The sequence below is a fragment of the Tachysurus vachellii genome, chromosome 18 (genome assembly GCF_030014155.1).
Source record: "Tachysurus vachellii isolate PV-2020 chromosome 18, HZAU_Pvac_v1, whole genome shotgun sequence".
Lineage (NCBI taxonomy): Eukaryota > Metazoa > Chordata > Actinopteri > Siluriformes > Bagridae > Tachysurus > Tachysurus vachellii.
Genome location: NC_083477.1, coordinates 18768906 through 18786910, shown reverse-complemented (window position 1 = coordinate 18786910; position 18005 = coordinate 18768906). Strand labels below are relative to the sequence as shown.

Below are 18005 nucleotides of genomic sequence, written 5' to 3'. Positions count from 1 at the left end.
TGTTGTTGATATAAATGTGAAGTGAAGTAAAATGCTCAGCTGCTCTCCTCCTCGTCACTATACACACTCACACACAAACACTCACACACACTCACACAGACCTCCTTAATGTAAGAGACACAAGTGGAGGATTTGCATGAAATGCATCATCATGATCTTCAGGGTTCCCACTCTTTTTCAGAGATCATTTTCCAGGACTTTTCCAGGACATTTCAAATTTAGCAAAAAAAGAAAAGGCTCACAGATTCACGGCCTAAAGTAATATGTTCTTCTCTCCAGAAGTAAAAACAACGTACACTTTATGGCTATTACTAAACTATACTTTTAAAGACAATTTGTCATGTGAATGAAATTTCAACATTTATAAAATAAAAAGACCGCACATATTAATACCCTCTCCTTTCTCAGGCCAATGCCGTCATGCATGCTTAAGTTTGCTGTACATTCCCCTTGCACATGATATTCAGATTAACAAGGTTAATATAACCTGCTTACCCGTCACCATTTGCTGAAAACATTTGAGCACTTAAACCATTCCTAGCAGCTGAAACCGCCAACACAAGACAGCGTCATCCGTCACAGCGAGATTAAACAGCATAACAAAAAACCCGTCAAACTCAGCGTCCCTGTACAGAGCGCTTTCTGTAACTAATTGTTTTGACCAGTTGTAAACTGTTCTTTAAATGATCAAGAACATTTAAAAATTGTCCTGGATTTTTTCCAGGACAATTTATGTTTTCTCTCATTTTCCATGTGTTTTCCAGGACTGGAACATTGGTCATTCATTTTTCAGGATTTCCAGGTTTTCCAGGACACGTGGGAACCCTGATCTTGAAGTCTCAGGTTTACTCATTTATACATTAATGTTCTTCCTCTTAGAAGAATTGGTCTTAAAGTGAAATGAACAAAACACTAACGTGTCTCTGTGATTAACTGAACTGAACATGTTCAATCAACAATCGTCTAAAATGAGCCTTATATGATAAGGTCACAGTTTCTGTGTTCAGAAGGTGTTAGTTACATTTCTATAACAGAAGCTGTGTATTTTGATGTGTGTATTACAGTGTGTATTGGGACTGGGATGTGTGTATTACATTGTGTATTGGGACTGTGATGTGTGTATTACAGTGTGTATTGGGACTGCGATGTATGTATTACAGCAGGGGTCACCAACGCGGTGCCCGCGGGCACCTGGTCGCCCGCAAGGAGCACTTAAGGCGCCCGCGAGGCACGTTCTAAAATAGCACTGGTCAAAATATAGCTACGCCTAAAAAAATTTTCTTGCTGTAGTTTTTGAATAAAAAACGCTTGCATTAACGTAGATTTTAAAATGACGATATTTAATTTCATTTTATTTAATTAAAAAAATTAAAACAAAAATGTTTTATGTATATAACGAACTCTGGCCTTTTCTGAAGTCAAATGTCAATATTGCGCGCGCGCGTCACGTCCGACTCCTGACACAAGGAAGTGGTGCAGCAACGGTGAGGAGTTAGTTGTGATTTACCCCCCCAAAAATGGCAGAAAAGCGACAGAAAACAAGTGTGTGTGTGTCTCATTTGCGGGACGACTGGGACGGCAAAGTGGCACAATGTGGCGAGACACTTCAGTCTGCGTCACGAAAGTTTCAATGCTAACTACCAGAGGTGGGAGTAAGTCACACATGTGCAAGTCACAAGTAAGTCTCAAGTCTTAACCTTCAAGTCTCAAGCAAGTCCGAGTCATTTTTTGTGAGAGTCAAGTCAAGTCAAGTCAAGTCACTGCTTTATGTCAAGCAAGTCAAGTCAAGTCGTAGCTTGAGTCAAGCAAGTCACTGGCAAGTCATACATATGTTTGATGATTTAACTAAATGTATATATTAAACAAACTTAAATCTACAGTATTTATGGACTATGATAGTTTTATTTGCAACAAAAATGATTATATGCATTTATTTTTAAAAGGTGTCCACATACAGGTGAGTTGTAAATACAATAAAAATCTAAAAATGAATAAAAATCAAAACTACAAAGCCTAAGATGTAAATGTAACTGAAATAAGGCCAACATAAAAGCATGAAAAGTTTCAATATGCCTCAAACATGGCAGAAGACCATGGAAAAGTATATATATATAAAAAAGTACAATGGTTACTTTGCAACCAAATGGCATTTTTGAACAAGTATTCCCTTTTAATGGGACATGAACACATCCTTAAATTAGATCCTTCCTTTTTAACAACAGAATAACAACAATCAATCACGTCAACCAAAAAACGTAAATTATTGAATCCCACAAAACTTGAAGTGAATTAACTATTGGAGAGAGAGAGAGAGAGAGAGAGAGAGAGAGAGAGAGAGAGAGAGAGAGAGATGATTGAAGTGAGTGTAATTTATTAATTAAAGAGATAGTTCACCTAAAAATGAAAATTCTGTCATCTTTTTCTCACCCTCATGATGTTACAAACCTGTATAAATGTCTTTGTTCTGATGAACACACATGTAGATATTTTGAGGACTGTTTGTAACCAAACCATTTATGAGCCCCATTCACTTCTATAGTGGGAAAAAAGAATACTATGGAAGTGAATGGGGCTCATGAAGGGTTTGGTTACAAACATTCCTTAAAATATCTTCCTCCGTGTTCATCAGAACAAAGAAAATTATACAGGTTTGTAACATCATGAGGGTGAGAAAATTATAAAATATTTTTTTTTATTTTTTATTTTATCTCTTTAAATTGAATGTGTGTGCGTGTGCATGCGAGACAAGAATTTTGCTGTGCTTGCAACTCAGTGGTTTTTTATTTTTATATTTATATTTGTTTTTTATATATAATGTACATCCCCATAAACGGTCCATACGCTTTTCACTCAAAGCCTAACACTGAAGACCAAATATAAGTGCTATTGTATAACAGCTGACATTTCCACATAAACAGTGACCAAACATTTACACTACATTGCGCTTGCAAAAAAAATAATTTGATAGAACTTTGTCACTCCATTGTGAGCGATGTGGTCGCATTCTGCTGTTCTTCTCTTCTCATCTTACACAAAATCCCGGTACCCGAACTTAATTATTTTTGGTGTAGCGCCTTCCATGTTTCATCACGACTGTTAAGGTTTATTAGTGCGCGCGCTCCCTCTGCTTGTCTGCTGTGTCACGTGATTAGATTACGCTCTTGTGTGCGTTTAAAAACAGATTTAAAAACAAAATAGACAAAAAAGATAAAACAAAAACAAAAAAACAAGTTATTTCGAGTCATTTAACTCAAGTCCGAGTCAAGTCTCAAGTCATGAATGTCAAGTCAAAGTCAAGTCAAGTCTTTTTTTAATATTTGTCAAGCAAGTCTCAAGTCTCAACTGTGCGACTTAAGTCCGACTCGAGTCAAGTCATATGACTCGAGTCCCCCATCTCTGCTAACTACCCACCCGGCGGCTCATTAAGGACAGAAAAAGCCGTTACAAATCCTTTCATGCAAGTGGACATGACATGCACTGCTGAGCAACTAAGTGCTCTGTTCAAATTGGATGCTGGACAGGTAGAGATAGAAATCCTAACATTGCAAAATGACCTCCACCTCAAAGCCCATCAGTCTGCATCAAACTTTTGGTGCCTTGTGGACACAGAAAAGTACAGTGGTGTATGCACAGCAGCTATGAAATTTGCATGCCTTTTTGGTTCAACCTATCTCTGTGAATCAGCCTTTTCTAACATGAACTTTATCAAGAACAAACACAGAACACACCTTACTGATGCACATTTACAGTGTCAAATTATTCACCAGATTACAGTACACTGGTGAGCAGAATGCAGTGCCAGGCTTCCCACTAACAGACATTTACAGACAAAGAAGAGATAACATTAAACTAAAAATGGTGCACAGAAATGTGAAATTTTTTTGAAAAAGACTAAATTACTTAGTGAATATTCCTTCCATCATTGTTGTATAAATCATTGTTAATAATTGTGGAGAATAATTAACATTGACATGTGAGCAGTCTCTTCACCATATTATTATTATTATTATTATTATTATTATTATTATTATTATTATTATTATTATAAAAAAGTGATCTGTGCAATTTTGCTCTTGAGGTAGTTTGTACCAAACAGGTAGCCCTTCGTACTACTCAGTTCCCTTGAAGTAGCCCTCAGTCTTAAAAAGGTTGGTGACCCCTGTATTACAGTGTGTATTGGGACTGTGATGTGTGTGTTACAGTCTATATTGGGATTGGGGTGTGTGTATTACAGTGTTTATTGGGACTGTGATGTGTGTATTACAGTGTCTGTTGGGACTGGGATGTGTGTATTACAGTGTGTATTGGGACTGTGATGTGTGTATTACAGTGTGTATTACAGTGTGTATTGGGACTGGGAGGTTTGTATTATAGTGTGTTTTGGGATTGTAGTGTGTTTATTACAGTGTGTATTTGTCAGTGACGTGGGGTTAAAAACAGACCCAAATGTAGGATAGCTAAAATAAAAGAGTTTATTAACTAAAAAACACAAAACAGGAACAAGGACACAGATAATACCAGACATGACACGACTAGACACGGAATGACAGATGAGAGCAAGGATTCCGCACTGCCATAGGCAACGCGGCATGGCTGAATAGACATGACAATTAAACACATGAGGAACAGATGGGGAGGAAGAGACAAGGGCGGGGCAGATACGTGAACATAGAACATAAACAAAAGCACATGGCCAAAGTCCGGGCAGGATCCTGACAGTGTTAGCACTGGGATGTTTGTATGAAAGTGTGCATTGGGACTGGGATGTGTGTATTAGTGTGTGCAGTGGGGCTGGGATGTGTGTGTTACAGTGTGTATTAGGACAGTATGTTTTATACTATGGTGTGTGTTACAGTGTGTACTGGGACTGGGGTGTGTGTTACAGTGTGTATTGCTAGTATGATGTGTGTGTTACAGTGTGTATTGGGACTGTGATGTGTGTGTTACAGTGTGTATTGGGACTGGTGTGTGTGTATTACAGTGTTTATTGGGACTGTGATGTGTGTATTACAGTGTGTATTGGGACTGGGATGTGTGTATTACAGTGTGTATTGGGACTGATATGTGTGTATTACAGTGTGCATTGGGACTATGATGTGTGTATTGCAGTGTGTATTGGGACTGGGACGTGTGTATTACAGTGTGTATTTGGACTGTGATGTGTGTATTACAGTGTCTATTGGGATTGGGATGTGTGTATTACAGTGTGTATTGGGACTGTGACATCTACTAGTTTGTTGGTTTGAGGAACAGTCAGATCCACATTAACACAGTGTGCTGACAGATCTGTTATTTATACCTGTGGGCTTTTCCCAGCGTTTTCAGGAGCTTAGAATAGTTAATTTATATTTTCATTCCTAATAATTACTTTAGGCCACGCCCACTTTAGGGTTATATCCAGGTATCTTTGCTTCAGTTGTGTGACACGAAAGTCATGTGAGCAAAAGGGTGCTATTTTTATAACAGGGTGAATTTGCATGAATCAGCTGTTAGATTTCATAGTTTCATGAATCCTTCTTGAAAACAAGCAGCTGCTGCCCCCTACAGGTGCAGATACAAAATATTATAATGTTCTTGCTGCCAATTAAAAAATAACTTTCACATGGACCAACAATAAAAATAAAGAAAGTAGGAAATCAGAATTGGAGCATTTTTATCAGCATGGTTTAAAAGAGAGTAAACACTCAGATTCAGTATCAGCAGTAACATAGTAAATCATTTGGTTTAACCAAATCAATTAATAGGGAAATTAATATTAATTTTTTTCCTAGATTTGTGAACATCTACTTCCATAGTTCTTAATCTGTTAATTCAATTCACTTTATTTATATAACACATTTAACAATGGATATTTTCTCAAAGCAGCTTTAAAAAAGAAAAGAAACATACAATAAAATTTTAAAATTAAAGTTTAAATTTTGTAACATTTTTTGTAACAGACTGTGAGCTTTTCATGTGTCTGTAGTAAGTCTGTGTTTTTGTACTGATGTCTAAGGGGAAGTATCACTGTGTGTCACGGGCGCAGTAATAAACTGCAGTGTCTTCTGTCCTCATGCTGTTCATCTGCAGATACACCTGCTTCTTACTGTCGTCTCTGGAGATGGTGAAGCGGCCCTGAACAGCACTGGAGTAATATATGTAACTACTGTAAATGCTTGCAACCCATTCCAGTCCTTTTCCAGGTGCCTGTCTGATCCAAGCCATCCTGTAGCTACCAAAGTTAAATCCAGAGGCTGTGCAGGTCAGTTTATGAGACTGAGCAGGTTTGATGATCACTGGATCAGACTCGATCAGTGTCTGACTGCAGGAATCTAAAATAGAAGAATAATCAAAGGTAGGAATTAACATTAAAAATTGAACAAAACAAAATATTTAAATATTTAAATAGTAATTTTTAAATGATGTAATAAATAATACTAACATTGAATGAAGATTGCTAGAGTAAAGTAACTCAAAACTCTGTCTAGTCCCATCTCAAAGAATTAAAATGATTCCTGCTGCTGTAAATGAACACAAACTGCTGCTATGTTGTTGGGCTGAATGTTTCAGCATAAATGGTTCAAACACAGGATTTGGTTTGCATGACACACCCACTAGAGATATAAAAACATCATGTGTTTCAGACAAAACATTGCTGTGTTGAGTGCAGCTCTGCAGCTGTTAATCACACTCACACCCCGTTTCATCTCCATATCAATTTAATGTGGGAAATAATTCAGCTGTTTGTTATTATTAATAATGATATGAACGTGTTGTGATGTAATTAACACTTTCCTGAACTACACTGAACATTATAATCAAACCGTGTAACCCGAACATGACGTTCATTCTGGTATAGGCTGAAACCCTCTAGAGGCTTTATCTGACGAATCCAGAGAGAAAGAGCTGAGAAGATTCTAGATCAGGTGTTTTTAAATCCTAAAGATTTGTAATCTCTAGTGAGCAGAAGAGAAAGCTGAAATCTAATATCACAACAGCTAGACGTTGAAATTATTCTTTATTCTTCTTCTTTTTTCTTAATCAAACATCTAAAATTATCTGCTGCAAGAAATGGAATCAGGAGTAAATAACGTAACTCGTCTTCTGTAAATTGCCCCTCGGTGTGAATGAGTGTGTGAATGTGTGACATGACCAGAATGTACGCTCAGTGTTCCTGGGATGGACTCTGGAGCCTGCACTCTGACCCAATAAAACACTTCCTAATGATGACCGAGTGACTGAATACATTACCCTGATTATTGTCTGGTGATACTGAATGATTATATGATTAGTTACAGTATATATATCCTTACACCTCTAATTCCAGTAGTTTTGTTCTCTATTAATAAGAGCACAGACATTTGTTCTCTTCTGGACTCCTGAACACATAAAACCTGCAGACGCAGACGGGGAAAATGAGCTGCAGTTTATTTACAGGGTCATTTAAAGAACCGAATCTGAATCTGAACTTGGGGTAAGCAAGAGGATGTTTTTGTATTATAACAGGGTGAATTTGTATAAACACACTTCAGCTGTTAGATTTCATAGTTTCATGAATCCTTCTTGAAAACAAGCAGCTGCTGCCCCCTACAGGTGATTTTTAATTCCAGGAGTTTGTAGTAGTGATGCTGCAGTAAACATCTACATTTCAGTTTGATCTCTCATCAGATTCTGTGCTGCTGAACAGACTCTGTGTTTCTAAATTCAGGAAATGAACCATCAACCTGTAGTGTTCCTGCAGCTGGCATCACAATCAGGAGGAATAAAAGCATGAATAATACAGTATAAAGTCCCAACTAGTCATCACAATCATTGTCCTAGAGCTGATTTACCTCCAGTCAAATACGTAAAGACATCATAATGTAAATGTGATACATAAGATGGGGAATATTATAAATATTAATAACTGCTAGAAGAGACTGGAATAAAGATGAAGATCTGAGTGCTGAGTGTGATTGGATGATGTTGTTTATAATAAAGGTCTCTGGGGTGCAGCTTCCTGCTGAGAGAATATTTACAGCTCACCAGGACGTGCTTGTTGAAGTAATTTAGTGACACGTTTTCGGATTGCGTAGGAAACCTTTCCACAATCCCACTAAGGAATGTGTCCTAGTTTGCACGGGTTAGTTTTGAAAACACAGGATTAACTATCAGAGTTAGTCTTACCATGAAGGCAGGTGTCCTTCGAAGTCCCCTCGGTCTTCTAACAAAGGATCCTCTTCAAGTTCTTCTACTTAAAGATTCAAACAATAGATTAGGTAGAAGAACTTAAAGAGGATCCTTTGTTAGAAGACCAAGGGAACTCCGAAGAACACCTGTGTAATGAGTCTGTCTGTGTTTCTGTCTTGTTTCTGTCTGCTGTCTTTCCCTATGGCTAATTGTTTGCTCCGCCCACTCTTTGGTTTCCATGGACATTAATTGTACTCATTCATCTCCTCAGGTGTGTTGTCTTTGTCTTTGATTGTCTCTGCTTTGTCATTGGTTCCTGTCAGCTATATATACTCTGTTTGTTCACTTCCCTGGTGTTGGTCGTTTTTGCATGTTGGATGTTGGTGTGCCTGTTCCTGTTTCCTGTTAGCCCTGTTTGCTGCCTTGTTCTGTCTGCCTGTCTGTTCAGCTGTTTTTTGTGTTTTGGACAAGTAAAAACTTTAAAATCTGCATTTGGATCCTCACTCGCCTTTGTCCTGCACCGTGACAACCTGAGTTCATGGTAAGACCAACTTTCACCCAGGGAGGCCTTGTTTTTATTAAACGTAGTGTAATACAGATAAATGTGTGTAATACATGTAAAGTAAAATAAAAGAAAATTACAAATAAAATCTCCTTCAAATAGTATTAGAATAAGTAAAAGTAATTAAAATGCAAAGATTATTACAAACCAAGAAACACTCTCCAAGTGTAAGCTTGCATTTGTTCTATGATGCACACAGAGTATAACATGCACTGAGTCTGTCTTCAATAGAATGCACACACAATGTAATTCAAGACAAGCTTTTATACGTTTCCAAGCCTTTCACCAATATTTAATATTTCAATATCAATTCTTATTGACTTTAAAGCCAACATTCCTTCCCATTCCTCTTTCCCCAAACCGGTAACCCTGTGGTCAGTGACCAGTTGTATTCTTTAAGGTATACATTCCTTTTAAACAGCACAAGCTTGCAATATCATCTTACTAACTAAGTCCCTCCCCCACGAGTGTTGGGGTTTCCCTTTTCCCGTTTCCGGATTACTGTCAGCGGTATCCTTCTGAGCACTGAGGGTTGACTTTTTTTTTTTAAGAGAGCCTCCATATAACATACTCAGCACGTCTTATCTTTTAACACACAAGCAATATTATTGGATACATATTTTGAAAGCAAAGAAAGAAAAAAATATATGAAGAAATAAAGAAAACTTAATCACTTTAATATTCTTGATATTGATCCATTCTTCATTTCTGTCTCAGTACAGAGTCTGATTCTTTTTTCATCCATTGATTTCTTCATTCCTCAAGCTTCATATTCTTTATTTTATTCAACAGTTGTTTTATTTCTTCTGCTGCTTTTTCTATTCTCTTCTTTTTTTTCTTCTTTTTGTCTTTCTCTCCTAGCTCTAGGTTTTCTGGTATTTGTAGCCTTAATCTCACTTTTGTTTTGTATGGAATATGAGAGCAGGTTTGTGAAGTTGGATAGCATTGATAAGGTTCATCTAATGAGCATGAAGTTAAACATTCATTTCCTTCATCATCCATTCTACCTACCATTCTAACAACATTGTGTAAGTTTTTGTACAGCTGTCTTATCTATCACAGAGCTCACTGTAAACTAGAGCAGCCAAGAACATGCTGTTTATACACTACTATATTTGAATAGGGAGCGTCCATGACCACTATGGAGGTGTTCAACCCACAACCACACGCTGCTCACTGGATAGATGAGTGGATGATAAGGTACTATGTAAATCTCTACAACAGAATGTTTCTCTATCAGAAAGGGAACCAAATCGAATCATTTTTAGAAGACACCTCACTCATCTAAGGAACACATTAGGAAACCTAAATGTAGGAATGGTTACGTGGTGATGGTTTATTTCACACAGACGGCTTTCTCCTGCTCCTGTATTGAGAAGGAGTAAAGCTCAGTGACAGAAAGTAAGGAATAAAACACTTGGGGAGGTTTTGTTACAGAAAAATAATCAACAATGAATCAAAGCAGAGTTTCTGTTATCATCACAACATGAAGTCTTATATTCATCACTATTTACAATTGTTCTTTTTTATTTATTTATAGTTATGTTTAATCTTGTGTTAGGGCCAGAAAAACAAGTTGTTTCCTGTTATCGTGTTCATTATTACAGCTAGAAACAGTCCTTCCCTCAACACTTGTCCTGATACTGAGGAAAAAGTACAAACTTTTCTGTCCTGAAGACTTTCTCATGCTGAAAATAAAGTCACAGCTTTAACCCTGATCTAGCTCTGACACTGGAGACTCCTTCCAACAACATGAAATAAACATTCTCTTTACAGAAATCTTCATCATATCAAACACTGCAGATATTTTATCTTCTAATTAAATGTTCACAATCAATTTGAAATTCAGTGTATTCCTAATTGTTTGAGAAGTTTTTAAATAATGTATAAAGTGTTTGGAATGTAGGGATTAGTTACTCAGTAAAATGTAGTTATTATTTAAGTAAAGAAGTGAATGATTGTGATGAGGTTTTTGTGCAGCACTGCAGCTTGTCGTGTCACTGTGTGGATAACCAGCGCAGTAATACACAGCTGTGTCTTCAGTCTGCATGTTCTGTCCTCGAAAGGTCACGGAGTTACTGGAAGTGTCTCGAGAGACCACAAAGTTGTCTTTAAGTGAATCTTTCTTATTAATATTCCCATTATAATAAATTAAATTGATCCATTCTAAAGCTTTTCCTGCAGGTTGTCGAATCCAAGCTGTTCCAAGGTGGCTGCTGCTATCAGTGATGGAAGCTCCAGACACTTTACAGGTGATGGTTAAAGTCTCTCCTGGCTTTATAAGCAGTGAGTCTGGCTGGATGAGCTCAGTAGCACAGAACACATCTGTAAAAAGAGAAAAAGAAAAGGTGGACATGTCGAACTGAAAGGATCAGATGAAATAATAAAGCTTCAATCCAAACACTCACAGGGGGCGAGAGCCAGCAGCAGCAGTGGAGCTGAAGCAAATATGTTTGTATTGAAGGAAGACTAATGAGAAGTGTTTCCTCTCTAGATCAGAACGCTGCTAATATTACAAGAGGAGATGCAGATGTAATGAGTCTGTCTGTGTTTCTGTCCTGTTTCTGTCTGCTGTCTTTCCCTGTGGCTAATTGTTTGCTCCGCCCACTATTTGGTTTCCATGGACATTAATTGTACTCATTCATCTCCTCAGGTGTGTTGTCTTTGTCTTTGATTGTCTCTGCTTTGTCATTGGTTCCTGTCAGCTATATATACTCTGTTTGTTCACTTCCCTGTTGTTGGTTGACCAACCCCATTCTGTCACGGTGCAGGACAAAGGCGAGTGAGGATCCAAATGCAGATTTTTTAAAGTTTAATTATTCAAGACACAAGAAAGCAGCTGAACAGACAGGCAGACAGAACAAGGCAACAAACAGGGCTAACAGGAAACAGGAACAGGCACACCAACATCCAACATACAAAAATGACCAACCCCAGGGAAGTGAACAAACAGAGTATATATAGCTGACAGGAACCAATGACAAAGCAGAGACAATCAAAGACAAAGACAACACACCTGAGGAGATGAATGAGTACAATTAATGTCCATGGAAACCAAATAGTGGGCGGAGCAAACAATTAGCCACAGGGAAAGACAGCAGACAGAAACAGGACAGAAACACAGACAGACTCATTACAGAGCCCCCCCCCTAGGAGTGGATTCCAGACACTCCAACGCAGAACCGGAGGGTGGTGGAGCGGAGGCGGAACAGGGGTGGGAAGGCGGGCCAGGTCCATGTGGCGGCAGAGGCCAGGGCAGAGCCGGCGAAGCCGGAGGCCAGGGCGGAGCCGGCGAAGCCGGAGGCCAGGGCGGAGCCGGCAGAGCAGGGGGCCAGGGCGGAGCCGGCAGAGCAGGGGGCCAGGGCGGAGGCGGCAGAGCAGGGGGCCAGGGCGGAGCCGGCAGAGCAGGGGGCCAGGGCGGAGCCGGCAGAGCCAGCGACCAGAGCGGGACCGGAGACCAGGGTGGTGCCGCAGGCAGAGCCAGCGACCAGAGCAGGACCGGAGACCAGGGTGGTGCCGCAGGCAGAGCCAGCGACCAGAGCAGGACTGGAGACCAGGGTGGTGCCGCAGGCAGAGCCAGCGACCAGAGCAGAGTTGGCGGCCAGGGTGGTGCTGGAGGCGCTTTGAACCTATAAGGATGGACAGGAGAGGGAGAGACTGACAGAGACAGGGAGACAAAACTAGGGACTGATAAAGCAGATAGGCAGAGCCATTCGGTATCAAGCGCTTCCGGCAGGACAGAGAGTCTACGGGGCTTGGGCGCAACCATACTCGCTGGTTCCGTCGACCCGGTCGGTTCGGCTGGTTCTGTCGACCTGGTAGGCCCGGCTGGTTCTGTTGACCCGGTCGGTTCCGTTGACCCGGTCGGTCCGGCTGGCTCGGTTGACCCGGTCAGACCCATCGACCCGGTCGGTTCGGCTGGTTCCGTTGACCCGGTCGGTCCGGCTGGCTTGGTTGACCCGGTCGGTTCCGTCGACCCGATCGGTCCGGCTGGTTCTGTCAACCCGGTCGGTTCCGTCAACCCGGTCGGCCCGGTCGGATCTGGGGTCTCAGCGGGTTCGGCGGGTTCGGTCGGATCCGGTGTCTCAGCGGGTTCGGCGGGTTCGGGTGCTTCAGCAGGTTCGGGCGCTTCAGCAGGTTCGGGCGCTTCAGCAGGTTCGGGCGCTTCAGCAGGTTCGGGCGCTTCTGCAGGTACGGGCGCTTCGGCAGGTTCAGGCGCTTCGGCAGGTTCGGGCGCCTCAACAGGTTCATGTTCTTCAGCAGGTTCGGGCGCTTCAGCAGGTTCGGGCGCTTCAGCAGGTTCGGGCGTTTCAGCAGGTTCAGGCGTTTCAGCAGGTTCGGGAACCTCAACAGGTTCATGTGCTTCAGCAAGCTCGGGCGTTTCAGCAGGTTCGGGCGTTTCGGCGGGTTCGGGCGCTTTGGCGGGTTCATGTGCTTCAGCGGGTTCAAGTGCTTCAGCGGGTTCGGGCGTTTCAGCAGGTTCAGGCGTTTCAGCAGGTTCGGGAACCTCAACAGGTTCATGTGCTTCAGCAAGCTCGGGCGTTTCAGCAGGTTCGGGCGTTTCGGCGGGTTCGGGCGCTTCGGCGGGTTCGGGCGCTTCGGCGGGTTCGGGCGCTTCAGGTGCCTTCGGTGCTCCAGCCGGTGCCGTAGGGATGCCGGCCGCCCAGACCGATGCCATCGGGGTGTCCGCCAGCTTGGCGATCAGCCGGTTCCCCCGGGCCTCGCCCGAGCTTTCCGGTCTGGCACCCATGTGGACGGGTTCGGTCACTGGTGTGCACAGGTCTGGGTCGGACCGAGGTACTGTAGGGGCCTCGGGCGTCCGTGGCTGGACTGGTTCCGCAGCCCACGGACCCCGATGCCTACTGCCCCCCCCCAAAAAATATTTAGGGCCGGTGTCCGACTCTGTCCTGTGCACGGTTAGGGAGGACCCGCCCAGGAGCAACGCTACGTTGGCCAGGTCCGTGAAAGGCCCTACCTCTCGGCCCAATGGCACTAGGTAGCGCAGCCCGTCCTCCAGACCATGCCGAAAGATGTCCTTCAGCTCCTTCTCGCCGAAGTCCACCCGATTACATAGGTCTAAAAACACCTCAACATATTCCTCGATTGGGGAATTGTCTTGACAAACACAAAACAAAATTTCTGCTGGATCCATGTTTTGGTTGGTCATTCTGTCACGGTGCAGGACAAAGGCGAGTGAGGATCCAAATGCAGATTTTTTAAAGTTTAATTATTCAAGACACAAGAAAGCAGCTGAACAGACAGGCAGACAGAACAAGGCAACAAACAGGGCTAACAGGAAACAGGAACAGGCACACCAACATCCAACATACAAAAATGACCAACCCCAGGGAAGTGAACAAACAGAGTATATATAGCTGACAGGAACCAATGACAAAGCAGAGACAATCAAAGACAAAGACAACACACCTGAGGAGATGAATGAGTACAATTAATGTCCATGGAAACCAAATAGTGGGCGGAGCAAACAATTAGCCACAGGGAAAGACAGCAGACAGAAACAGGACAGAAACACAGACAGACTCATTACAGCAGATTTGCATAAACATTACAGAGAGGCTGTGTTGAGTGCAGCTCTGCAGATGTTAATCACACTCACACCCCGTTTCATCTCCATATCAATTTAATGTGGGAAATAATTCAGCTGTTTGTTATTATTAATAATGATATGAATGTGTTGTGATGTAATTAACGCTTCCTGTGACGGTCAGATTGAAAACTGATCTATTTTCAGTTCTCTTAAATTAACCTGAATCTCCACCATAATCCATGAAAATTATAAAAATTAGATAAAAGATGCTTTATGTCGTTATCAGTCATGTGTAGGCTGCACTCTAGAGAATTACATTGACACAGAAATGATTCTCATGTCTGCAAATTTCTTTTTGCAGACAAAAAACAGGTTTCTGTTTTGAGAAGGTGAATATGAACATGACTGAAGCTGTTAAAGCCAAACTTACAGTACAGAGGTACAGATATTATGAGGAACAGAAATGGTGTCACTTGGCCTTTAGAGAGTCTGAATGCTGCAGAAACATATTTAACATTTCAATAAAACATTACAGGGTTTAAAACAAAATGTTAATGAGCTCTTTAATAAACATAGAACATAACAGATAAATGATAACAGGACATGTGACTTGTTCAAAATAAACTCTGTGTGAAAATGTGTGTCTGTTTTTTGTACAGCTGCTTCCTCAGCTCCAGTCACTGTGGCTTGTCGGGCGCAGTAATAAACCGCAGTGTCCTCTGTCCTCAGGGTCTTGGCCTCTAAGTACTGTGTGCTTGCTGAGACGTCTTCTGTTAAAGTGAGCTGGTTCTTCACAGACTCTGCATATGTTGCTTGATTTCTGCCTGTATTCATCCAGCCAAGCCATTCCAGAGCTTTCCCTGGTTTCTGTCTGATCCAGTGTATGTTGTAGCTTGTCATTGAATATCCATTTATCTTACAGGAGATCTTCACAGTTTCTCCAGGTCTCTTTACCACAGCAGGAGACTGGTCCAGTCTGATCTCATCACTGCTGACACCTAGCAGATAAAACATAACAAAGATCATCATCAACACAGTCAAGATATTCTGAGGGAAGAAATATACAGTACAGAAGTCTCAGGTACCTTTGGTTAACATTATAACAAAGATGTAGTACTGAGTGACCTTCAGCCCCATCATCATGCTCTTTGATTCAGTCGTGTGACACGAACTTCGGGTGAACAAGAGGCTGTTTTTTTTTTATAACAGAGTGAATTTGCATAAACACACTTCAGCTGTTAGATTTCATAGCTTCATGAATCCTTCTCAAAAACAAGCAGCTGCTGCCCCCTACAGGTGCAGATACAGAAGATTATAATGTTCTGGCTGTCAGTAAAAAAAACTTTCACATGGACCAATAATGAAAATATATATATATTTTTTATCAGCATGGTTTAAAAGAGAAAACACTCAGATACAGTATCAGCAGTAACATAGTAAATCATTTGGTTTAATTAATCAGTTAATTGGGAAATCAATATTAGTCTCAATTATTATGACACTGAGCTCTTTTTCTAGCTTTGTTAACATTTACTTCCATAGTTCTCAATCTGTTAATTTAATTCAATTCAGTGTATTTGTTTATCACATTTAACAAAGGACATTGTCTCAAATCAGCTTTACAAAAGTACCGAAACACAGAATAAAAATATTAAAGTTTAAAATTAATTATTTATCTATTACATTTATGACTAATGAGCAAGTCTGAGGTGACGTCGCAAAGAAAAACTCTAACTTTATGTATGCTTGAGGATCCTGTGTCACGGGCGCGGGGATAAAAGAGACCCAAATGCAGGATAGCTAAAATAAAACAAGGATTTATTAGCAAAAAACACCGAACAGGAACACAGACAGGAACACAAACAAGACAGGACGACAACAAAAGACAACAGAGGAGTCCGCGCTGCTCAAATAAACATGGCTCAACTAAATAGAAAAGACAATCAACACATGAGGAACAGGTGTGCATAGGCGGGAAGGAAGAGACAAGTGCAGGGCAGACATGTGACACAAAATAAACAAATGCACGTGGCCAAAGTCCGGGCTGAGTCCTGACAGTACTCCCCCCCCCACAAGCCTCGAGGCACGACTCCAGATGTGCCAATCTGTCTTGACAGTCCAGTAGTCCAGGAGGGAGGAGCAAGGCACACGGCGAGGCAGGAGGGGGGTTCAAGGCATACGTTGAGGCAGGTGGGGGGAGCAAGGCACACGGTGAGGCAGGTGGGGGGAGCAAGTCACACCCCGGCGCAGCCAGATGGGCCGAGCAACGTCCACAGCCGAGCAGGAGGGCCGAGCGACGTCCACAGCTGAGCAGGATTGCCGAGCGACATCCACAGCCGAGCAGGAGGGAACCTCCAATGCACCGCAGCCAGACCCACCTTTCAGAAACCAGGAAAGGGGAGGGAGGGCAGGGAAAAAAAATTCTCCTCCACAGAGCAAAAAACAATAACAAAAAAAATCAATAGGCAAAACACGGGCCTGCAACACCCCCCGCGGACAGGAAGTGGAGCGACGCCCCCCACCGGACAGGTGCGATGTCACAGGACACCAAAAAAAAAACTAAACAAAACTCAGGCTGGTGACATGGCCCACAAACAGGCAGTGAGGCGGCGCACCCCGCGGAGAATTGGAAGCGGAGCGGCGTCCCTCACCGGAAAAATGCGGACCGATGTCACCAAAACCCCAAAATCAGGGCAGGAAAAAAAAAGTCTTACAGACTTAACCAGCATGACTGCATAGTGAACCAGTTCAATACATTTAATACCTGTGAACAACAATCATGCCATTATTCAGGTACATTCTATCAACAGCAAAATATTAGTTACTTTCTGTGTACTTACTATATACTTGATCAAATCACAGGCCTTAAAGCTTAAAGAAAAACGCAATGTGCAACGTAATGAGGGGACAAGTGGGAGCGGATAGCGAAACTTCACGGAGAAAAACCCGGACGATGCCCGTCATTCGGAATGCCGAATGAACCTTTTATTTAGTTCCTCCTCGATACATTTATTCATAGCTTTGGATTCTGGTTGTGACAACAGGAAGATTCTGCCCTTAGGTGGCGTGGTATTGGGCAGAAGCTCGATGCAGCAGTCGCCGGGACGGTGAGGTGGTAGCTTGGTGGCATTGACCTTGCTAAACGCCTCTGTGAGATCGTGATATTTGACCGGGAGGTTGGGAATGACTGGAGTGTCAGGTGTGGTGGTCGCGGAGTACAGCGGAAGTAGTGCTTCGGAGGGCTGATTATGTGGAGCGCATGTTTCATCCCAGGCTATAATGAGCGGTTCTCTCCATGAGATGACTGGGTTGTGGAGCCTCAGCCATGGCAGACCCAGGATCAGGGGATGATGAGGAGAGGTAATGACATGGAATCGAATAGTTTCACTGCGACAGGAACCCACTAGCAATTTGATTTCCTCGGTGATGAATCTTATCCGTCCCTCTCCGAGAGGTCGACCATCAATCGCCTCCACTGCCAAGTGAGAGACACACTCAGTTAGCGGGATGGCGTTCGATCTGACAAACTTCTGACAAAATTTCCGGCGGCACCTGAATCAATAATCGGTACGTCGAACCGGGCACAGGTCTGAGTTCAAGTGGCGAAAATGGTCATGCTCACCAGCGTACTCCACTTGTTGTGTGGTCTAACAGGGCAGGATGGCAGTCGGTGTCCGGGTTTACCACAGTATAAGCAGAGTCGATGATGGATGCCTCAGGGGTGAGGTGAGTGTATGCGGGGTGCAT

General features: G+C 42.2%; 2 gene segments (V, D, J or C); both read right to left on the bottom strand.

Moving 5' to 3' along the window:
- Nucleotides 1–10608: 10608 nt before the first annotated feature.
- LOC132861662 (immunoglobulin heavy variable 4-61-like) lies at nucleotides 10609–13862 on the bottom strand. The segment is given in 3 exon segments: nucleotides 10609–11035; nucleotides 11119–11179; nucleotides 13704–13862. Coding segments are annotated over 3 exon segments (636 nt in total).
- Nucleotides 13863–14727: 865 nt separating this feature from the next.
- On the bottom strand, nucleotides 14728–15395 carry LOC132861661 (immunoglobulin heavy variable 1-3-like). The segment is given in 3 exon segments: nucleotides 14728–14754; nucleotides 14916–15256; nucleotides 15344–15395. Coding segments are annotated over 3 exon segments (420 nt in total).
- Nucleotides 15396–18005: the final 2610 nt, after the last annotated feature.